Source organism: Panthera pardus, unplaced genomic scaffold, assembly GCF_024362965.1.
Source record: "Panthera pardus isolate Hobbes unplaced genomic scaffold, ASM2436296v1 HiC_scaffold_15, whole genome shotgun sequence".
Taxonomy (NCBI): Eukaryota; Metazoa; Chordata; class Mammalia; order Carnivora; family Felidae; genus Panthera; species Panthera pardus.
Genome location: NW_026526710.1, coordinates 18,939,404 through 18,963,258, shown reverse-complemented (window position 1 = coordinate 18,963,258; position 23,855 = coordinate 18,939,404). Strand labels below are relative to the sequence as shown.

Below are 23,855 nucleotides of genomic sequence, written 5' to 3'. Positions count from 1 at the left end.
CCTGCCCTGGCAAATGCCCCATTCCTCCCAGGGATGGGAGGTTGGTTGCCCAGGTTGGAGGGGGAAAAACACATATGGGGAGGTGGGGACAGAATGGGAGAGGTGAGGGAGATACACGCATCCCACCTCCTTCCTCCCACAATGCCTGCATGGGAACAGCTGTCGGCAAAGGTCAAGGGCTAAGAACTGATCCTCCCCTAACTTGGGCACCCACCACCCCAGCCGGGCCCGGCTGCAGCAGGGCGGGAGCCAGGAGCCCCCAGAGGCTCTGCAAGCTGGAAAGGCACCATCCCCCATGCACACTAAGGCTGGTTAGCATAGCATGAAAATTCAGAGCCTGGGCGTTTGCACAGAGGCCCAGAAAAGGAGAGAAAAAACACCACTGTTGAACATTCCGACTCCTTCCCACTGAGCGGGCTGGACACATCATCACCTCCGTTGCAGAGAGGACAGCTTCCAGCAGAAGACAGAACGGAGCTGAAGGCTGAGCGTGTGTTTGTAGGAACGAAAAATATATCTCTCTCTATTTTCTTAGGGAACAGACAAAACAAAATCCCAGGCGGAAGACCTAAGGGGGGCATTAATTGTTTGGCTCCTGCCTGACTGATGACAGTTGGGTGTCAATATATAATATCGTGATGACAATTTGACTTTCACCCGGCAATCTTCCAGAACTACTATTCTCCAGGATTTCCATTTTAATAAGCAGTGAACAAAGCAAAAAGAAAAAAAAAAAAAAAGAAAGAAAGAAAAGGCAGTGGGGTGGGAGGGAGGGGGAGAGGGACAAGACTAAAAGAGAATAAAAAAAGAAAGTAACTCTTGTCTTATTATGAAATAACAATGCTTTGGACATACAGCAGCATGAAAATAAAACAAGGAAAGAGGTCATCTAAAAAACGTATGCCAAGATTACAGAAAAACGGGAATTATATCTAGCAGGAAAAAGGCTGAAGCAAAAGTTTGCTAACTGCAGAAGGGTTAACACTGGTAACATACTGTGGCAGACAAGTTTCTTTTTTAAAAAAATTTTTTGAGGCTTTTTTTTTTTCCCCTTTAAATTAACCCTTTCCGGTCCATATGCCACTAAGCAGGTACCAACCTAGAAAAAAAAAATCATCCACTCAGCAATAGTGGCCCTTTCAAATTACCAGGAGGGTGGGGGTGGGCGGAGGGGGGCGGGGGGGGGGGTGGGTAGAGTGGGGGGTGGGGGGAGGAAAGGGCGGGGTGGGGGGGGTTCGGGGAGGGGCATTTCTTGTCAATTCAAGTCAGGGCGGCCACGAACGTCCCGAATCTGTTGGAAATGTCGGAGTGCAGAGACCGCCAGGTGGGCACGGAGGCTCGGGCCTTGGTGTCACCCACGTCGTCTGTGCAGTGGACAGACAGGCACTGCAAGTGGTTGCCCGGCTGGGTGGCTGAGGCCTTATTTGCAGGGAGGTCATGGGCTGCAGAGAAAAAAGGAAGAAAGGTTAGGAGCTTGCTCTGCTCTGCAGGAGGCCCTAAGGAGGGGGGGAGGGGTGGAGTCGGAGAGACGTGCGTGGGAAGAGAGACACCGCCCACACCCTCTTTTCATGCCTGAAGACCGTCCGAGGAGATCTAGAGATGTCTGGTTCAAATCCCCCTGAGGTTGCCTCTGACGTGGCTGGGAGACCTCCGCTAAGGGTAGGCCCCTGGCTGGGGGTCGGGTGTTTCCCTTCAGGAAATGGGAGAATGGGGCAGGGTTTGCCCATCTCTGACAGACTAGAGTTCCCAAAAGATTAAATGGATGTGGAATAAGTTGGGAAGGCTTCCTGGAGGAGGGGTATCTAAACTGGGCATTGAAGCATATGTAGGAGTTCCCCGGCTATACAGTCAAAGGGTGGAGGGGAGGACTGTCAGGGTCCAGAACACGGCTCATTCTCTTGTCATCCTCTGGACAGACACTCGCTAAGGGCCTACTACGTGCTGGGGACTTCCTGAAACAGCAGCAAACTGCTGAGACCGGTGTCCTTTGCCCACCCCAGCTGCTTCACGAAGGGACTTGCAGTGGTGCAGGTGAGGGAGTCGGTTCCTCCCCTACACCCTCAGCGAAAATCCCTTCAATTTCCTTCTCAGTCGCACAGCACCAGAAACACCACCGATCATAGTGATGTCTGGGTTCGACAGACTTGAGGGGCAAGAGAGTCTGACAACCACTCATCACTTAGTATGAATGACACTCAGAGCATGAGCTGGGAGTTCTAAGGCAAGGAAGGAATGGAACAGTCGTTTCGGGGGCTGCTAACACGCTGGAATTGGGGGTGGGGGCCCAGCTCCGGCCGAGGGAGCACACCCAGATACTGAACTCCGTGACCGGCCCGCCCTCCTCGGCGTGCTGTTGCGCAGGCCCGGCCAGGGCCCTGTGCCAGGCAGGAGTTACCCCGCCCAGCCCGCCCTCCGGGATTAAGGGGGGGAGGCCTCCCCTGGGAGCCGAGCCACGGCCTGCAGAGAAAATCCTCCCAGAGAATGGGCCAGGCTGTGACTAAGTGAGCTCCCACCCTGGAGCCCCAGAGACACCCAGCTTAGGACCGGCATGCTGGGAGGAGCTGGGACTGGGGAGAAGGACTCTCTCCCTGGCTCATTCATCCAGTTAACAAGCCTTTACGGAGTCCCTACTATGTGGCAGGCACGGCACTAGCCTTGCGGATCAGGGAGGATTCGGATAAGGCAGACACCGTCTTCCTCCCCCTCCTGGGGTGGACAGCGAGATCAGGAGACAGCCTCGGTGGAGTCACAGGCTGGGGCTTGAACCCCTAATCCCTGCCACATTCCCCGGCTCTCTCCGAGCCTCAGTTCCTCATCGCCCCCCAGGTGGGGGCAATGTCACCTCCCTCGGGCCTTATAAAGGCCTGGCGCACAGAGCACTCCCCAGACGGGGCTGTTGGGACTGCCATCCGTTTCTGGGGTGGCCAGGAGGTGAGGGGTCCTTGCAGCCTTCCAGAGGCCCCCAAGCCTCGTCCCCACCTTAGGACTAGCCACGTGGGCCTGCTCCTGCCCACGAGACTGGAGTCTTTGCTCCCCTTTCACAGAAGGGGGAGCTGAGCCAGAGGTTTCAAAGCTTGTTAGTGGTAGTGTCACTGCTGATGCCACACCCAGGGCCTCCTGGGGACAAGGTTCCCCACGAAGCTAGAGGCATCAGATTCAGGGTCCCCTAGCACACAGTGGGCCCCGGATTCCAGCCCCTACACCTCTGCTCTTGAGCCCAAGCTTGCCTTGCTCCCAGTGATGCCCTGCTCCCTGGTCTCCGCAAAAGGGATTTTCTCCAAGCACTGTGAGATCTGGACTGGGGGAGGGGAGCATCTGCCAGAGAGACAGAGAGAGAGAAAATTCTGAAGGGGCTTCCTCACTTCATTTCGCACACATCGTCTCAAGGAGCCAACAGAGCAGTTGCTTGGGCCCATTTTACAGACGGGAAACCGAGGCCCCCTGCCAAAGTTTGCACAGCCAGAGAAAGACGAGACCCAGGCCCAAGCCCTGCCGCCGGGCTCCCTTGCCCTGAGGCTGCAGGATGAAGGGCGCGAGATGAAGGAACGTTCTCCAAGTTCTGTGCTCAGACACAGGAGGCCTGGGGGCCCTTCTGGAAGCGGGCTTTGCTGAGCGACGCTTCCAGACTGACCCAAACGGCCACATTTCCTAAAGACGCTTTATTGCCAAGTTATGGATGACTCCTAAACACGCCGTGTGCCGATTCTAGAAATAGCTGCTCCTCTTACTTGGGGAGGATTTAAGGAGGGAGTGTCAGGCATACAGCTGAACCTGTCCGTGTGTGATCTCATCCCGTCCCCCGCCTCCCCGCAAGCCCAGCAGCTGGGTGCCCCTTCTCCCCACCTGGGGGCTCAGAGTGGGGGAGGCCCTCGCCCAATGTCACAGAGCATGGGCCCACGATTCCCCAGCCTCTGCCTGGGACGAGCCAGAGAGTCTGATATCCACGGGGAATATTTTTAAGAGAGAATATTATTCTTCAGCTCCTGACAACCCCAAAGCATGACCAAACTCATCCTCCCTCCGGATTCATTCCAGCCGGGGGGACCCAACACGCCCTGGGTCTGCCGCTACCCCCACCCACCCACCCCCCCCCCCCACCACCCCCCCTCCGGCTGCGGATAAATCAGTCCCATGGAAGCGGCCTCAAGTCAGGGCCTGCCCCTACTCGAGAGAGGCCCTCACTCCCCGCTCCCCCGGGGGGCAGGCATGCGGCCCCCCAGGCCAGGACCCAGAGATACAACCACCCCTCGCTGAGCTCACAGGGTCAGGGGAGACCCTGCAGCTACTCAGCGCACCGCGGAAACTGACGTGGAGTGTCAAATTTTCCACTTGTTAGCTCTCGGCCTCCCCTGTCGGACTGTGGCTGCAGAGGGGACAAGGTCTGTCTGTTTGCCACAGCGCCCCATGCACAGGAGGTGCTCTGTTGGGACCTGTAGGCCGTGATGTGAGCCTCATCCCTATTTGACAGATGGGAAGACTGAGGCCCCGGAGGGCATGGAACTGCCCCGGGGTCGCCGGGGGCCAGGCCACCAGCTTGGACCAGCCCTCTCCTTTTAGTCCAGGATTCCCCAAGGGCTGGGCTGAGGTGGAATCCCAGATCCCCCATACCTGGGCAGCTGGCCCCATCTGCAGAGTCTCAGTGTCTCCATCTGTAACTTGGGGATGGTGATCCCTGGCAGGCCCATCTCAGAGCGGCTTGGGGAGACCATACAAGAAAAAGAGGGGATAACAGTGTGCATGTGGGGGTCAGTCCTTGAGGCATCAACTCAAAATGTGTCACCCTGAATGTGCCTCCCCCCTGTGCAGGCAGCACAGGGGCCAAGGGGAGGAGCTTTGGGGTCACGGGACCCGAGGTCACGCCTGCCCAGCAAGAAAGGGCTGCGGGGCAGTTTTTAAGGACATTCCCCTCTTGGCCAGAACAGAGCACTTCAGTCCCCAATCCAGGGGCAGGGCCTGGAGCTGGCCACCCCCACACCCCCACCCGCCGGTCTTCCTTCACCCACAGAACAAATCCTGGCTGAGCTATCCCGCCCTTCCTCAGCTCCCCCTCCCTTAACAAACACAGCACTTGACTTGGTCTTTTTTGCCACCAACTTGGAATCACGGTATCGGGGTACCGGCTGCCTCCGGCTCACCCCACTGTGAACATGAGACCGCGTCGGGTTTTGCCTTCTGTGCTTCTCCAGCCACGACAGGGGTCAGTAAATTCCACGAGGGGAAAGGCAGGACCCCGAGCCGGTGCGAAAGCAGCGAGCACACGAGTAACCCAAGTGATGCCATATTCCCTTACCGGGTTCGACAATGACCGCGCCTGCCGTCTGTGGAGCACAGGACTTCTGCAAACTTCACTTGAGCCCCCAGAACCTCAGCCCCAGAAAATGGGGGAAATAATAGGACTGGCCGCCACGGAGGCAGTTACGAGGATTAAAGGAAATGATCCATGTAAAAGGCTTAGCACGCGGCCTAGCACACAGCAAGCACACTCCCTGCCTGAGCGGGGAGACCCGCGGGGCCTGCCAGGACGGCCCGGGGACCCTTTGGCCTGGGTTGGAGGGAGGAGGGGAAAAGACATTTGTTTCCCTGGGGACACCTCGTTGTTGATTTCACTTCTGGGGAGGCCGCCCACACCCACGGAGGGGACTGACTGAGCTTTCTTTTTCGGAGTCCGCAAAACAGACCTTGCCACCGCCTTGCCCTGCACTCAGTATCCCCAGGGCTGGGTTCCAATTCGCACGAGGCACGTGGCCCAGGGGTCATGAGCTTGGTGGGGGCAGCTGCCCGCCCCCGCCTCCCCGCCCCGAGGCAGGGCTTGGTGACACAGTACCACCTACCCCTCTGTCCTCGATCCCTCAGAAAGGGGACTTCTGCCTGGCCACCTCCTGCCCCCCCCCCCGTTGCCGCCCTCCATACGGAAGGCCGGAGGTATGGGGGAGGGGGCTGTGGAGGTCAGGGTGGCCTCCCAACTAGCGCCCAGATCAAGGGCCCCCCGGGTGCTGATCCAGGGTGTGGCCTGAGCAAGGTGGTAATCTGTGCTGTAAAATGGGAACCAAGTTCACGGGCTTCTGGGAGGATTAATGGAGATAACACGGGTGAAGACTTGAGCACATGAGGAGCCTCCCCAAAAGGTTAGCTGCTCTCAGGATTATTACCCTCACTGTTCTTCAACAGCCCAGGGCCTTGCAGGCATCAGACCTAATACTGCCCATACGCCAGCAGGGGATACTGGCCACGGGACCGTCTCTTCATCTCCGTGGGCGCAGGGGCGGCGGGGGGGGGGGGGGGTGTCTGCCCCACCCCTGCCCACCAACGGGTGGGGGGACCGGGGTGCGATCCCAGGCGGAGCAGGCAAATTAGAATTCCGTGCGTATTTTTAACTCAAAGCTTATGTAAGGAGCAGTGTGGGCCCCAGCACACAATAGCGAATGACTCTCGCCCGACTCACCCTCGCCGGATTCCGACAAAGGGAAATGTATTTTGGTTTTTCCTTTATTTGGACCTGGCAGGGGGAGACACTGGCGTCTGACAGCTGCCACTCAGCTGGGGGGGGGGGGGGGGGGAGCTGGGCCCCTGGGCCTGGAAGCAGAAGCAGGCCGGGGAGCCACGGGGTTGGGCCACGTCCCATCGGCCCTTCTGTCCTGCAGCCTGGGAGTCCCGTGGGCCCCCAGACACATCTGTGATCCTCCTGGCTCCTGTTCCCCATCTCCAAGAGAGGCCCGGCTAGCTCTGGACATCGAACATCGCCTTTCACTCTTGCCCAGGCCCCAGAGTCCAGGCACCAGGGAGGGAAGAGGCTGCCTCCAAAATCCACCTGCTTCTCTCCTGCCCCCCTGCCTCCACCCCGGTCCAGGCCCCCACTGTCTCCCGCCTACGGTGGCCTTGTGCTGGCCCCCAAGCCCATTTCCCCCGCTGTGAGTCAGGTGACTTTCCTAAAGCGTCAACCAGAGCAGGCCCCTCTCCTGCTTAAACCTTCCATGGCTCCCCAGGGCCCCCAAAATAAAGCTCCCAGCTCCGCATAACCTGGCCTGCTCCCCTCTTGGGCCTCCAGCCTCAGAGTCTCAACAAAGCCCTGATCCTTCCCACCTCCACAACCCTGCTCCTGACGTTCCTTCTGCCTAGAACACCCTCTCCTCCTCACCCCTGCTGACTCCCACCATCCACCTGGCTGTCAGCCTTTTGGCAACGTTTCTCTGACGTCCCTACTCTGAGGCATGTGACCCCTCTCCCTGCTCACAGATGGCACCTCTGTCCCCAGGTCCCCCAGTGGCAAGGATAGCACCAGTGACCCCCTAGCACTGATACATCTCACCCTGGCAGAGGGGGAGTCCTGGGTTCAGGGCCCCTCTGTAACACGCAGCCAAAGATGGAAAACATCATGGGGGGGTGGGGGTGGGGGTGGTTGGCTGACCTCGGGCAAATCACTGTCCCTCTCTGAGCCTCGGCTTCCTTCCCCGTGAAATGGGACAAGGACAGCACCCCACTCGCTGCCCAGTCACACCAGGCTCTCCGGTGCCCGGCACGCGGCAGGTGCTCAGGTAACGGCCACCAGCTATCACAGCAGACAAAAGCCATGCAAGGGAGTCTTGCCCGGGGTGGCCAAAGTCCCCTTTCTAAGGCAGCACTAAGGCCTATCTCCAAGAACCCGCCCCTGGGGATGTGGGGGACCCTTACCACCCAGCTGGAACCCTTCCGCGGAGCCCCACAACCCCAAAGCGGACCCCTCCTCGGCTGCCCGTCCACAGTGCGTCCCCGGGCCGTGTCCCTTCCTCCGGGGAGGTACACAGGCTCCAGGAGACTCACCCACTTTGGGCTCAGAGCAGGAACAGCAAATCTAAACCGGATGCTGGGCTGCACAAAGAGAGTCCATCCACAGAGCCACGAACCAAGCCGGAAAGTGGCAAACCCAAAGCCCCACACCAATCCTCCCCCACACTCGGCAGCTTTGGGGGAGTCGAGGCTCTGTGTGCGCTGAAGCCTAGATTCACATCCCACCTTCCATCTGAATCTCACCAGCTCCGTGACCTTGGGCCAGATCAACTTGCTGAGCCTCAGTTTCCCCATCTGTAGAAGGGGATGACAATCCCTCCTGTGCCTGGCCTAGGGGCCCTGAAGGCAGACACACCCATGAGGATCCCAGCTGTCCCTCTGGTCCCTGGCGCACAGTAGGCACCTGATAAGGATTTGTTACATATTTTATGCTTGGCTGTGTGACCTTGGGCAGGTCACTCTCCTCCTCTGGGCCTATTTGGGCCTCTCTAAGATGACTGATAGTAAACAGATATACAACCTACTTGACTCTTTTTATTCCTTTGGGGAAATGAGATTTTACATTCGACATGGGCAGGAAGTATCCCCACGTGAGGGGCACTAAGATACTCAGCCTGAATAAGCCCCAGGAAACGGCACCCGCAACCTCAGGGATCAGGAACGGGGGGCTGGTGGCTGGAGGCCTGACTGACTCTCCATCCGGGCATCTGCCGGCACCCCCTACCCTTTCTCTGCCCGCCCTTCAAGGACGGCTTCTGTGTCACTGTGACAAATGAGGAAAGGAAAAAGATGACCATGTCCCATGTCTCCAGTCCCATCAGCTCCAGGGATGTTAAGAGGGAGCACTGACCTCAGGCTCCCTGCGGGCCGGGCCTCGGCTCGTATCTCATCAGATGACGCCAACACCTGGGGAGAGAGGGCCCGACACCCCAGCTCATTTCACAGGGGAGGAAACGGACATTCAGAGAGGGGACATCGCTGACCCACGGTCACACAGCTAGCCAGTGGCCGAGCCTGGGTCACTCCCAGGTCTGTCTGATGCCAATGTGTGTGGGTGCATCAAAGTCACATGAAAAAGTAAAATGTCCCAGCCAAGGTGGCAGGTGTTACCTCCTCCCCAACCCCCGTCCCTCCTCTTTCCGTCTCCCTCTCAACACCCGCGAACTATTCTTTCTCAGTCTCCCTTGTTCTCTGTCTCTCTCTGAGTCTCTGGTGCTCTCTCTCCCTCCCTCCCCTCTTCCCCGTCTTTCCCCGAAACCAACGCTCGCTTTTTGGGGAAGGATCCTAAGGCTCACAGATGGGATGAGAATGACCCGGGGTGACAGAGTAGCCAAGGACAAAACCCGAGGCCCCATCCGATGCTTTCTCCACGGACGCTGCCTGAGTTTCCACATCAGCCCCCTCTGATGGGGGCGACACGGAGCTTGCACGGGGGCTCCTGAGAGGTAGAAAGCGTCCCCCCACCAACGATCAGGAGGGACCCTGTGAGGCCCCACCTTCCCCGGCCCCACGAGGGTGAAGAAGGGGCTCACGCTGGCCCGCCAGGGCAACGGAGTCTGGTGCGAGGCTCGGCCAGGCCCCTAGAAGGCTTCGGAAATTAATTGGAGTTGACTTGGCTGAGGGCAGCTGTCATTTAGATTGAGAACTGGCTGAGGGCTCCACTGAGGCGAAGCAGCAAGGGCATCGTGGGGACCAGGCTGCTGAGCGCTGGGAATGGGGGGCGGGGGCTGAATGCGGGAGACCTTCTCCAGCCCTGGAGGAGGAGACGGGGTGGCATCGGAGGCCCAGACTCCCCTGGATGGACGGGGCAGGCCCCTCACCCCAGCCCGAGCCTCCGATCGGGCTCCCTCTCCTGGTGCCTCTGGACACACAGCCAGTGACCTGTGACAGATGCAGCCCCGTGCACCCCCCGGGCCACTCCCGGCCTGTGTGCTGCAGAGACGTGACAGGCTGGGGGGGGAGGGGCGCTGCAGGCCGACCCCTGAGCCTGCCCCTTCCTTCTGACAGTGCCCACAGTGGCCCAGCAAGGGGGCCAGAGCAGGAAGACCACTCACGGCCCGCAGAGTCCAAAGCGCCAGGTTTCAGCCTCGGCCTTGGGGACGCAAGCTGCCCCCCCCAGCCTGTGTTCTCATCCGTGAAATGGGGACGGAGGCAGTATTATTCTGAGAGAACCACCGGAAAGGTCCGGCGGGATCTCAAGCAGAGCAGTTAGCACCCTGCCAGGCACCAAGGACGCCGGGACAGACAGATGCTGCTATCTGCGTCTCTAGTAGGATTGTTAGGTTTGAGACACTCTCCAGCCCCGTCTCTGGCAGAGCGCTCCCAACCCTCTGTTTTCTCTCGCCCTCTCACTGGCAATTCGTTCCCCTTGGCACCGGAGCCACCCCTGGCCACCCCTGGACAACCTAGTGCTGGGTGGCCCTGGACAGGATGCCGCCCCTCTCCGGGCTCCCGCCTGTGCACCTGCGCCCTGGGAGCGACCCAGCGCCTGGGTAGACACCTCCCCGGAGCCCCCAGCACCCTGCCTGGCGTGCGGCGGGCCATTCAACAAATACACTAAACTAAACTAAAACAAATACACACACACGTTCCTGTTGAGGTAGAGCCTTGTCGCTTTCAGCCCCCGGAAGGAGAGGCCAGATTTAGCGACACCTCGGAATTTAAAACAGTTTTCAAAGTGCTGATGCTTTGGGTGGAGGCTCTCGGGGACACCTGCCCCGCCCACCCACCCGGGGCCTGCGGGAGCTCTGTGGTCCTCCCACGGGGGGGGGGGGGGGGGGGCTGTGTGTCCCGTAGTGCTTCTGCGTCCCCGAGGAAGGGCTCTGCACGGGGGTCAGTTGTGGAAGAGTCACACGCTTTGCAGACAGGGGCTTGGGTTCAAATCCCACCCCTGCCAACCGTCAGGCTGGGGGACCCTGCATCAGCTCCTCGACCTGAGTCTCCACTTCCTCACCTGAAAAAATGTGTCCGGTCATTCCTGCCTTGCCGACAGGGCCAACGGGCTGGTACCCAGGTGCCTGGTACCCACAGGACCCTCAATGTCCCGTTCCCATCATCATTCTCCAAACCTGAGGCTTCCTCGGGCAGCCTGGAAGAGGGGGCCCTCGAGACAGCAATAACAGGAGGGCGATGGGCCAAAGCATCACTACTGAGCAGTTGTGCCCAGCTGTATGCGGGGCACGGGACTCGGAGAAGTGATCCCAGCACAGAGCTCCCAGCACCCCCACCCAGAGTTCTCAGACTGATGGAGAGTTACTCCACAGACACGTAAGCGTAAAACAGAGCGTTGTCGCTCCCACAGCAAAAGGCTGGCCTGTGTCATCGACGCAGGGCACAGGTGGGGGTATCCGGGAAGAATTCACAGAGGAAAGGGCATACAGGGGGCTTACGAATGAACATAAAGCTTCGCAGCGAGAGAAGCAAGAGGTACGCCCCAGGCCAGCGCCGTCACTGGAAAGAACAAGAGGCCAGCTCAGGGGCCCCGATTCAAGGCGTGGGGGACAGGGAGGAGGAGAAATCTGCAAAGTTGAAATGAAGTCAGTCACAGGGGACCCTGGACGCCCCAGGAAGTAGCTCTGTTCCTGAGAGCAGAAGGGAGCCAAAGTAGGCTTGTGAGCCGGAGAGGGGCGTTGGGAATCTGTCAAAACGAGTAAGAAGCTTCCACCTCATCCATTCCAGCCTTAGCATGGGACACCTGACTTAGAAACACATTCCACTGGGGACAGGGTCCTTTGTGTTCCACCACTCTCAACAAGAGGGGGGTCCGATCCCAACCCCGAGAGAATGGTACTCTGGGAGAGCTCTGGTCTAACTGCACGGGCCATTCCTCCCCAGCAGCTTCTGAGTCAGACGCCTATAACCCGGGTCCCCAAGAACGCCACTTCAGTCTTGCCATGTCTCAGCTGATGACCTCTGCAAGGGACTCCGCTCCACCTCTCTGTGTCTCTACCTCCCTTCCACACGATGGATGTGAACATCGTGCCCTGTGCATTTACATAAACGAATTCTCTCTGAGGACACTGGTGGGGAAACCGAGGCACAAAAGACACACATCCCGGGTTATCCAATGGTAAGCAGAAGCATCGAGGGGAAATCCCTTGATCTCTCTGCATCTGAGTTTCCCCATGTGTGAAATGAGACCACACACGTACCGGGCAGAGCAGCTGGGAGAATGAATACAATAACATTAACAATAACAGACAAGAATTACAGTTAATACCTGTCACAACTTCATCCCTCACCATAACCCTGGAGGATGGCTTCTATTCTCCCAACCCCTTTTTCACAGGTGAAGGACCTGCCAGGGTCAGCAACCTACAGCCCATGGATCAAGTCCGGCCCACTGTCTGACTTTATCAATAAAGTTTTATTGGTACACGGTCACGCTCAAACACTTACATTTAGTCCATGGCTGTTTCATGCTACGAGGGCAGATTTGAGTAGTTGTGACAGAGACTCTATAACCCATCAACCTAAAGTATTCACTCTCAGGCCCTCTACAGTGAAAGTTGGCTGACCCTGAACCTGAGGCTTATAGAGATGACGTTACTTGTCTATGTAAGTTCACACAAGTAGGAAGGAGCAACCAGGCACCCAGTAGGCACTCAATACATGCTTCCTAGAAACATGTTTATATGTGAACAATGCTGCTAATCTGTGAAGACCCTTAAGGAATCAGAAATGTCCTCCTTATTCACTGTGTCCCTGGTATTCCTTCTCGGGCCACCTCCCTCCTCCCTGCCTTCTTATTTAAAAGTCAGTAGGGGCACCTGGGTGGCTCAGTCGTTTCAGAGTCCGACTTCGGCTCAGGTCACGATCTCACGGTTCGTGGGTTTGAGCCCCGCGTTGGGCTCTGTGCTGACAGCTCAGAGCCTGGAGCCTGCTTCAGATTCTGTGTCTCCCTCTCTCTGACCCTCCCCCGTTCATGCTCTGTCTCTCTCTGTCTCAAAAATAAATAAATGTTAAAAAAATAATAATTAATTAAAAAATAAATAAAAGTCAGTAAATCATTCAAATATTGGCCAGGGGTACTGGAGGGTCGGGGTTGTTATTTTTAAAAAATCGTTCCAGGGGCACCTGGGTGGCTCAATCGGTTGAGCGTCCAACTTTAGGTCAGGTCACGATCTCATTCTTCGTGAGTTCGAGCCCTGCATCAGGTTCTGTGCTGTCAGCACGGAGCCCGCTTTGGATCCCTCTGACCCCTCTCTCTCTCTCTGCATCTCCCCTGCTCGCTCTCCTTCTCTCAAAATTAAATAAACATTAAAAAAAATCATTCCAGAATGTGTCTACGACGCAGCCAAAGAGAAACGTGGGCCCTCCAAGGCAGAGTGAGTCAGCCACATCAGGCCAGGGGAGATGGGTGGCCACCCCCCAGAAGGAGGTTGTCACAGCTCAGTCTCCCCTCGTGGAAGGACAGGGACGGGCTGGGCACAAGCGGGGCCGAGGGGACACCGGTGGACAGAGCACAGGCCCTATGGCAGGCTCCGGGGTCTTCTCACTGGCTCATCTCGTTTATTCCCTCAGCGATCCTATCGGAGCCAAGGTCACACAGCGAGAAAGCGAAGCGTCGGAATCCAAACCCAGGACCGTATTGTCTTACCCACCCGTGGCATCTGCCTGGCCTGGGGGAGAGAGACGGGCGGAACCAGGGAAGCTGGTCTGGGCTTGGGGGGAGCCGGTCGGTCACTCCCAGCAAAACAAGAGGGAACAGAGCCTCTGGATCGCCGGTGGCAGGCACAGACATCCTGAGCTCCCGTGTTCCGGGGGATCTGGCAGGTCGGGCCTACACTTTAGAGGGGAGGTGTGTCTGCCACCCCAGCTTGCGTTCCCTCCTCCCCCTGCTGCAGGAAACCGGGGCCCAGCTCTGCCAGAAGCTGGCTGTGTGACTTCAAATGCATCACTCACCCTCTCTGGGCCGCCGTTCCCTTTTGTAAGTGGCAGGAGTCCCTACGGCCAGGCCTGTGATTCTGTGACCTAAAGAGGCCATCCAAGTAGGTACTGCCACCCCAAATTCTGCTGTGGACTGACGGGAAAGGCTGGCTAAGCTGTACCTCGAGGACGGAGAGGGGACGGCTCCGCCCTTTGTGTGCGCATTGGGGCCTGCAATGCCCAGAGTGAGTCTCTGGGGTTGACCTGGGAGGAAGGTAGGGTATGGATTCTGCGGGGAAGGCGGAGGCCACCACATTCCTTCCATGGCAGAGGTCATAACCCCTTGTCCCTGTGGTTTTCTGAAAAGACTGGGCTAGCCGTGCTGTAAACTGGAGAAACTGAGGCCGGAGAGGAGCAGAAGTGTGAATAGATCAGAGGACTCCTGCCTGCTTGCCCAAGCCAGCACTCAGTCCTCTCTTCATCCGGAAGGTCTGACAGTGGAGTTTGCAGTATGCCGTCACCAAGTGGTGGCAACACTACGCATGCCTGCTCTCCCCTCTTTCTGGACCACTACCTTCATCTAAGTCAACCCTTCTGTCTCCTCCTTCCTCAGGTAGGTCTTTCCAAGACCCTCAGGGGACTCCCAAGTGCACTGTATTATAACACCCGGTGCTAACCCTGACCTCTCATAATTGTCCTACCCTCTACCTCAACCCCTAGAACACGAGTTCCATGAAATCAGAGCCTGGTCTCCCTTAATCACCACTGTGGCCCATGGGAGACCCTCAACCAGTTTGTGCTGACCCATCAATTCCTAGGAGCAGGCATAAACCCTAAAGGATCAGTGAAATAAGGAAGCTGAAACTACATCGCCTGGGCCTCCAGACAGACCTGCATAAGAACTTTTCAAGGCTTCCTGGTGCCAATGAAGCAAGCCTTCATTAGGAGACTTTCCCACTGACCCCCACCCCAAAATTTACTGAGAGGGGCCACATCCCCTCACAGACTCATTATCCAGCAATGGGGGAATTACATCCACTTCCTTCCAAGTCTGGAGGCTACAATTCGCCCAATTTATTTTAGACCCTGCTCGTGCATGGGGAAGCCACAAAATGCAAATGCCTTTTGAACGGAAAGAAAAACTCGGTGGGGAGAGACAGGGGTCCGCTGACAAATGCCAGAAATTCCCTCCACCTTAGAACCACTACCCAGGAAGACCCCTTTCCCAACCAACACCCCCACCCAGCCCACCGTGATCTTAGGCACCCCTCCTGCCTGCTGGCCCTGAGCCCCTGAACCCAGTCAGACAACCTCTGAGATGAGTATTCACGCGGACACCGGGCAAGGGAATCCGTTGAATAACCTCCAACATTCCCACCATCTCTGTGTTCCCTTCTTCCTCAGGGAAGGAGACCAGATTCCAGACACTCGTTCTAGAAGTTCCATGTCCATCCCTGCATCGGGACCTCCCACCAACCTACAGAAGGAGGGCCTGCTACTCCTTCGTAAAGGAGGCGGAAACAGGTGCACAGAAGCGAGATGACCCGCCCAACGCCACACAGCGAGGGAGCAACTGAGACAGGATGAAGTCAAGTCCTTTCCCCAAGGCTCGGGTACTTGCACAGTAAGCCAGAAAGACAGAGGAGAAGAGGGAGCGAAAAGAAGGGAGAGAGGAGAAGGAAAGAAAAAAAAGAAGATTCCCTCTCTCCTAAAGGGCTGTCACCCTCCCTTCCCTCCCGGTCCGCCCACTGTAAGTCTGGAAGCACCTGCCACTTTCTCGGGAGTGAGAAGAAGCTAGCATGCCATCTGATGAGGGCATCTGATCCAGGCCAGGCCCCGCCCACTGCAGGGTCTGAGCCCTGGGGAACCAGGCCTCTAGGGAGGGAAGCGGGACAATAGGGAAAAGCCTCTGCCCTCAGGTGCGTGGGTCACCCACCTGAGCGAAACTCTTGCAGAGGGAGGTTTCCAGTTGCCATGGCGGGGGGGGGGGGGGGGGGGGGGGAGGTGCAGGGGGCAGGGCATCTGTTGCTAAGCAACAGGCTTGCACCAACAACCTACCCAGAGATCACGACATGCTTGGGTTATAACAAGTCCCTGATCTTGGGGGCCCCTATGACATAGCTCAGGAGCTCTGTGCATCTGAAACTGGGCTGTCCACGCTCTGGAAAACCATGTGGATGATTCTCAAAAAATGAAAAATCGATCTACCCTATGACCCAGCAATAGCACTGCTAGGAATTTACCCAAGGGATACAGGAGTGCTGATGCCTAGGGGCACTTGTACCCCAATGTTTATAGCAGCACTTTCAACAATGGCCAAATTATGGAAAGAGCCTAAATGTCCATCAACTGATGAATGGATAAAGAAATTGTGGTTTAGATACACAATGGAATACTACTTGGCAATGAGAAAGAATGAAATCTGGCCATTTGCAGCAATGTGGATGGAACTGGAAGGTATTACGCTGAGTGAAATAAGTCAGGCAGAGAAAGACAGGTATCATACGTTTTCACTCTTATGTGGATCTTGAGAAACTTAACAGAAGACCATGAGGGAAGGGAAGGGGAAAAAATAGTTACAAACAGAGAGGGAGGGAGGCAAACCATAAGAGACTCTTAAATACAGAGAACAAACGGGGGGTTGGTGGGGGTTATGGGGGAGAGGGGAAAATGGGTGATGGGCATTGAGGAGGGCACTTGTTGGGATGAGCTCTGGGTGTTGTATGTAAGCGATGAACCACGGGAATCTACCCCCAAAACCCAGAGCCCACTGTACATGCTGTATGTTAGCCAATTTGACAATAAATTATATTTTTAAAATAAATAAATAAATAAAATAAAATAAAATAAAATAAAATAAAATAATAAAACTGGGCTGTCCAACACGGCAGCCACTAGTCTCATGTGGCCTTTTAAATTTAAAAATCAATTCCTCGGGGTGCCTAGGTGACTCAGTCGGTTAAGCATCCGACTTTGGCTCAGGTCATGATCTCACGGTCCGTGAGTTCGAGCCCCGCGTCAGGCTCTGTGCTGACAGCTCAGAGCCTGGAGCCTGCTTCAGATTCTGTGTTTCCCTCTCTCTGCCCCTCCCCAACTCATTGTCTCTCTCTCTCTCTCTCTCTCTCAAATAAATAAACATGAAAAAAATTAAAAACATAAAATAAAAATCTATTCCTGATTCATAACTAACCACGCTGCTAGTATTCAACAACCATCTGTGGCCGGTGGTCACTGTCCCTGACAGCACAGGCAGAGGACCTCTCCATCATCGTGGAAAGTTCTATTGGACGGCACCGGTCTAGAATTATCATCTACGAGGTCCCAGTCTCTGTCAACTGGTTTTCTTACAAAAGGCAAGCTCCATCGTTTTTCCAATAGAAGTTTGTATAGACGGAGGTAAACGGGGGGGCTGGGATAATCCTTTTCCCGGATTATCAACCACTAGGGACTCCCACCAAAACATATTTCCTCTTGAGCCCAAAGCAGAGCACGGCCCGCTGACCGCCCACAGCTACTCCCTTCCGTGGAGCCCAGACACAGCCTCCGAGTCTTTCTCAACGCAGCGTTCGAGGCAGCCAGAACGAATCGATCCGGATTAGCAGGCGATATTCAGTCTAGAAATCTGACTGACCTTGTGCAGTCCCAGGAAGGGAGACACTGAGGCCCAGGGAAATACAGCTCTGGACGGCTGAAGTTCACACCCTCAAAAAGTGCCTGGATGTGCAGTGACGGAAAACAAAAAAAAGGTAGCAATAATGACAGTGATGCCTCTGGGCTGATCACCTGCTCCGCGGCCAGCCCCGAGCCTCCATTTACACTGGTGCAATCCTGTATTGTCATGACAACCTATAACGTATGCATTATGATCTCTCCATTTTCCAGATGATGAGTGAAGGGAGATGGAGAGATCCAAGGGGACCCACCCAAGGTCACACATTCGCTAACGGGGAGCCCTCCCAGGCAGGCCCTGGGCCAAGCGGAGAACGAGGGATGCGCTCAGCCCCCCCACCCCCCTGCTTTTCCCCGGCTTTGTGACCTTGGACAAGGCACTTTCACTCTCTGGGTCTAGTCTCCCTGCCACGGGGGTAATAGGTCTTGCCTCGGTCAAAGAACTCAAAAATACGTGCAGATGTTGTATCCACAGTAAAAAGGAATGATTATCAGCCAGACTTTACAGTCCAAACCTGTTTTTAACTTACGCTTAAATCTACCGTCAAAGGGATTTCGAGTCCCGAAAACGGTAAGACCAACCGGTTCCATTTCTTGAGCAGCTTCTCTGTGCCACACGCCATGACTGCTTTCGCGTGACAAGAGCAAGGTTAGGTAGAAATGAGAGACCGAGCAGCCGGCACAGCCACGAGCCCTTCACATCCGACCCCTCACAGAAAGTTTGCTGACCCCTGCGCCAACTCATCGAGGGGGCAAAACTACCCCCGTTTTACAAATGAAACACCGAGGCTCGCGACGAAGGGAGGTGATTTGTCCGAAGTCCCACGGCTGGGCAGAAACTGCGGAAGTCTGGATTCCGTTTCTGGAGGTCAACCCGCAGGGATCTTCCAGGAAAAGCGGGTCGAGACACGTGCCAGGCCACCTGCTGGAAGCACCAAGCCCAGCGGTACTCGCTGAGGCTCCTCAGACATAAAGGAAGGGCGGGGGAGAGGGGGCACACGCAGCCTCTCAGCCAGGGCCGCCCACCGCCCCACGCCCTCTCAGCCTTGGCCTCGGGGAGAGCTCACCACTCCACGGGCAGCTCACGCCCAGCCGCCAACAGGCCCGGCGCCTGGCCCGGTGGGCACCAGCTCGGCCTGTTTTATCCCACTGCCTCGTCGCCTCTCAGTAGAGAAATCGCCCAAGACTAATTGCAAGTAATATTTAATTTTATCAGGGATAATTACATGAAATTAATTCAGCTTCTACCTGGAAGCACTTTGTTACCGTTCGCTTTCCCAAGTAGCTGGGGTGAGAAAAAGGAGGCAGGCAGGCAGGCAGGATGAGGGAGAGACAGGGCCCCGACATACGCGCGGAGCAGGCAACGGGCAAGGTAATCAGGCGATGACGTAAGTGAGCGCCAACTGTATGCACGTGGGAAACGCTCCGCGGCACGGCAGTCACGCAACCCCAGGACAACCCTGCAGGCGGGCATGACGGGCCCACCCCCCAACCGCCACTGCTTTGCAGAAGACGCCACGGGGTCCCAAAGGATCCCGGGCAGAGATCTGCGCGCCATCGGGGAGAGATTCCTGCTTGGAATCGCCTGCATTCCTGCTCGGCCGCTTCCTGGGGGCATGACCCTGCACAGGCCAGCTCGCCTCTTGGGCCCAAGTTTCCTCATCTGTCAGATGGGTGAACTGCCACAGTGGTTTCCAGGAGTCGATGAAGTAGCCCAGACGACAGCAAGCGCTCCACGGAGGCAACCGCGACTACCATCATCGTCATCAAGAAATGCTGCTTCCGAGCTGGGGCCTCCTGTCTCCACGGAACCCCGTCTGAGCCAGGGGTGGGGGAGGATCGGAAGAAGAATTTGGGGAAGGCCTGGCTTTCTCAGCCTCCCCGAGGAGACCCCACACACAGAACCTCCGAGCCAAGAAGTACAGATGAGGCCCCCAAACAGGCCGAGAAACCCAGGCTGCTCCTCCCCAGGCTCTAGCTCTCCACCCGGCCCTCCAGGAGCCCCATTTGGGGGCACAGGCTCCCCCGGGGCACCAAGAAGAAAAGGGGGCCCCTCTCTCACAGCTGCTGTGGTTGCCAGCCTCCCAGAGGTCTGGGGGTGGGGGGGTGGCGGTCTGGAGCCGCTCTGAAAGGCCGCGGGCGCCGGGGGTTCATTTAGCTGTTTTCGGGTGGCTCCGATGAGTTCATTTTACCCCAGCAGAATATTAAACAGCTCCTGGGGAAACAGATGCTGGGCTTCGGTTTCAGAGGGAGGGAGGATGGGAGGCCACAGGCCGGCAAGGGGAGAATTCAAGTTCCCCTTCAGGCAGCTCCAAAGACCTTTCTAGGCTCGGTTCAGCCTGAGCCGTTGCCACGGTGACCGGTGACCAGGGACCAAATGCATGGCATCAGTGGGAGCCCAGGCTGGCACCCCCGAATACCTCACGTCACCTAGTCCTCACAGCCCCCGCCACGAGGCGAGAAATGTGCTATGCCCATTTTATAGAGGAGAAAACCGAGGCACAGAGTAGCAACCTGACTCACTCAAGGCCACACAGCAAAACGGCTGCGCTGAGATTCAAACATCACCTTGGTCCTCTGATCTCTCCCCACCCCCACGGCACCCTCTTGGAAACAGACGCCGAGCAAACGGTCTCGGGGCAGACCCGAAGCTTCCAAGTGTCCCGTGTGTTCACATTTCCCTCCACTCGACAGAGACATGATCCCACTTTCTATCATTCTAATAATAATCTCTGACGTCTGAACAGCTTTGTTGGAGGCTACAGAAACGTCTGGGCATGTCGTTTCCTCTAAGCTTCGCTGCGATTTACCCATTCCAGGCAGGGAAACTGAGGCCTGGCCAGCAGAGTGGATCCCAGAGCCACTGCCCAGTTAAGGGCAAAGGCATGACGCAAATCCCCCTCTGCTCCCCCTGCAGATTCAAGGTCCGGACCCCTTCCCCCCGCGGACGGAGGAAGCTGGCATGCCCTCCCACCTCCGGAGCACAGAGAGGTGGGGTGACTTCCCCAGGGCCACACGGCCTAGGCTCTGAAGTCAGCCCCTTGCGTACCCCCTGACCCTGCTCCCAGCTCTCACCGGCTCCCACCGGAAACCCTCACACTCCTGGCTATCCACACAGGTGCCAAGGGGTTTCTTTGGGAGTTTATGGTTGCCTATAGTTTTTCCGCCCCCCGCATTCGGGGTAATTAGGGGATTACAAATCAATAACAAGTTAATATGCACCGAGTCTTGTCAGCTGTGAGCGGTCGGGTTACGGGCATGAGTGAATGTAGTCGCCACAGAACCCCGAGGTGGATGCTGCCATCGTGCCCTCTTCACAGATGACAAAACCGAGGCTCGAAGAGAGTATTTGTGGCCATTACCATATGGACCTCATGTGCTGGGAGCAGCTCTGCCAGGTGCTGACCTAAGCCGCTGACCTGACCCCGTGTCACCCTGACACCGCCTCAGCCACACGCGCATTCTCCTGAGCCCCATTTTACAGACCATCTATGTGACCCTTGCCCTCGGATAACTCCACAGACGATGGAGACCTTTGGTCACCAGGCATGAACTCTGTACTATTTCCATGGATTGGTGGGGCGGGGGGGGGGGGGGGGTGCGGCGCAGCTTGGCCTGGTGGGCAGAAAGATGGGGGTGCTGCTCCAGCTTTACCACCTGCCAGCCACACCCACCCCTGCACCTCACTCACCTCATCTGTAAAATGGGTTCACAGAAGCAGCTGCTTCACAGGGGCGTGAGGATGCCGTGGGTGACTCAGAGAAGGCTCTGGCACAGGCTGGCCTCTCAAGGAATCCAAATGCCACCTCTGAGTCAGTCCCGTCCTCCTACTGGGCCCCAGAGAGCTCTAGGGATCAGGGTTCAGAAGAAGGGCCCTAGTCCCATCCCTGCCTGGTACCAAATGGGAGACTCAGCACGTCACCACGGCCTCCAGGGCCTCGGTTCCCCCCCCCCAACACTCTAAAAACTGGAGCCCCCCGACTCTAGCGAAGACAGCAGGAAGAAGCACCCATACCCACAGGCAGGGGCTGGGCTCCAAAGGGTTAAGCTCGGCTCCGATTTCTCCCAAATGGCAAAGACAGAAGCTAAAAACCGCTGCCCTGCTCCCTGCTGCCTGAAGCCTGACCCCTGACATTTCCACTCCCAGCCGCACTTGCATTTAAAAAAAGGGAAGGAAGAAAATTTAACCATCCACACAGACAAACAGGTTGGGTGGTGGTAGGGGTGGGGGGTGGCAAGGAAAGACGGGGGTGGGGGGGGGCTGCAGATTTCCTTTTGTAGAGTCCAGTTCACCAGCCCCCCGCCCCCGCCAAAAAAAATTTTTTTTTTTTTAAAGAAAGACCTAGAAGGGAGGCAGAAGGGGGAGAACAGAATAAAAAAGGTGGCAGACAAATTCTCCGGAATCACAGGGCACCACTAAATTTTCTGATTAATTAACCCTGAAAGGGGCCTCTCTCCCAGTCCTTCCTGGGGGAGGTTCTGGCTGGCGGAGCCCTGTTTGCGGAGCAAGCAAGCCTCTTTGGGGGGTGGGGGGGATTCACTCAGGGGTCCCGGGGGGTGGGGTGCTCAATCCCCTCTCGAGGCCTCGCTGTAGTTAAAGCCAAAGATGATAAGGAATTTATCAAACGAGATTTACACAGGGAAACCCTAATTAAGAGGTTAGTCTCCAGTTTAATTGCCTTCAAACCTAGGCAGGCAAGCCCAGACAGATGGATTTTCAGTCTGACCTCATTAAAATATAATAATAACCAAATAGAATACAGAGCAGAATCCCAAGTCCACAACGTGGCTAACAAGTAGGGGAGTGGGGCTCGGGGGGCAGGGGGGGTGGGAAGGGCCGGGGGCCTGGCCTGACCCAGAATCCCCTCACGCTCACATCCCCGGGGCTGGCCTCAGACCCCTGAGCTGGCCGGCATTGCCTCACCCACTCCTCTTTTGAGATCTGGTGATTCTGGACTCTTGGCCCTCGAGGCCTTTTCTCCTCCGGCCCCTGCCCCCCTTGAGGCTGGCACGCTGGAATATAAATTGGAAGCATGCATGCCCCCCCCCCCCCCAACCCCAGGTGGATGCTACATACCAGACAAAAACGACTGCAGGCCTGGTCATCTGGGGTTAAGAATGGTTTTTGTTTTTGGCAGGGAATGTGGAGGAACCCAAAGGAACTGGCCGGGACATTGTTCCAGGAATGAAAGGGAGAGGGTTGAAAAAAGGGGTGGTGGGGGTTGGGAGACAGAGCAAACACCTGGGGAACCACAGCTGGGGATATTTTTCTGTCCCCCAGGGACTGGAGGGCAAAGAGTCTTTGTGCCGGTTTTTAAAATGCAAGGAAGGGGGGCGCCTGGGTGGCTCAGTTGGCTCAGGTCACGATCTCAGGGGATCTCAGGGTTCGAGCCCCTGGTCCGGCTCGCTGCTGTCGGCCCAGAGCTGGCTTCCCGTCCTCTGTCTCCCTCTCTCTCTGTCCCTCCCCCACCCCACCCTGGGCAGATAGGAGTTTACTTCCTACCCACACTCTTCTCCACCCCACTTTTGTTTGATTGAACCGTAAATTAATGCTTGAGGCCGAAAACTCCAGCAGACGAGCTTGCTCAGCATCACGTGGAGAGGAAACCCCAGCAAGATGAAAAGTCCGGTTTTTCTGTCCCTAGTCGGCGACCCAGGCCGACGACAACGTAGCAGGTTCCTGGCGGCCAGGCACGGTCTGTAAGGGCTACTCACGGTATGTCTCCTAACAGCCCATGGAAACACGTCACTGTCCGCCTACAGAGTCAAAATGTGATTAATACTCTTTACATTCTTTGTTAGCGTTGCTGCCGTAATTGCTAGAAAAGTTTCTAAGGTTAGCAAGGGACTGGTTTTCTAAGCCCTGCGCTAACAGGGAACCTACGAAGTGGGTGCGTGGGACCAGGGTACTTGCAAACTCCAAGGGGCTCCGGGAAAGTGCACGATTCCTATCACGGATCCGTTTTCTCACTGCCTTGTGTTCTAAAACCCCCAGCCGTCTGGGGAATCCTTGCCCAACACAGCGGCCACCATCTCCACCCGCCACGGCACCTAGGATCACCTTCCCAGACCCTGCAAACTGCTCTCTGCCTGCTGGAAACTGAGTCGCCTGGTAAAGGGACACCCCCCCCCCCCCACCTACTTTCTGCAGCGCGTTGCCCTTTCCCCTTGAAGGCTCCCGATTCCTCCTGCCGGTTGGGGGGGGGGGGTGGGCAGGTGCAAGGCCCATCTTTATGTCAGAATTTAGTGACCTCTAGGATGTGCCGAATGCTGGGTAAATTCATTAACTCCTGTAATCCTCACTAAGACCCTGTTTAACCCAAAAAAACAGATGAGGACACGGAGGCCCAGGGCGGTGAAGGGACGGGTCCAGAGGGAGGCAGTGCTGGCCCAGACTTCGTGTGCTGTCCTCCTCCCTGATCTCTGGGGCGTAAAAGCCAGCGCTGAAGGCCAGCAGTCAGGGGACTAATGGAAGAGATTCGGGCACCCTGTGACGGCCCACCCAGGTCGGGGGTGGGGGGGCGCTGGCATCGGTAACAAGCCTCAGGTGAGAC

At 56.7% G+C, this 23,855-nt stretch overlaps 1 protein-coding gene across 1 annotated transcript in view; it reads right to left on the bottom strand.

Annotated features, from left to right (window-relative positions):
- Positions 1-1,212: 1,212 nt before the first annotated feature.
- The window catches only part of MN1 (MN1 proto-oncogene, transcriptional regulator), a 44,962-nt gene continuing 22,319 nt past the window's right edge, over positions 1,213-23,855 (bottom strand). The window contains exon 2 of the mRNA XM_053902219.1: positions 1,213-1,442. Within this exon, the coding sequence (XP_053758194.1) occupies positions 1,261-1,442 (182 nt within the window). The 3' untranslated portion in view covers positions 1,213-1,260. The remainder of the gene's footprint in view (positions 1,443-23,855) is intronic.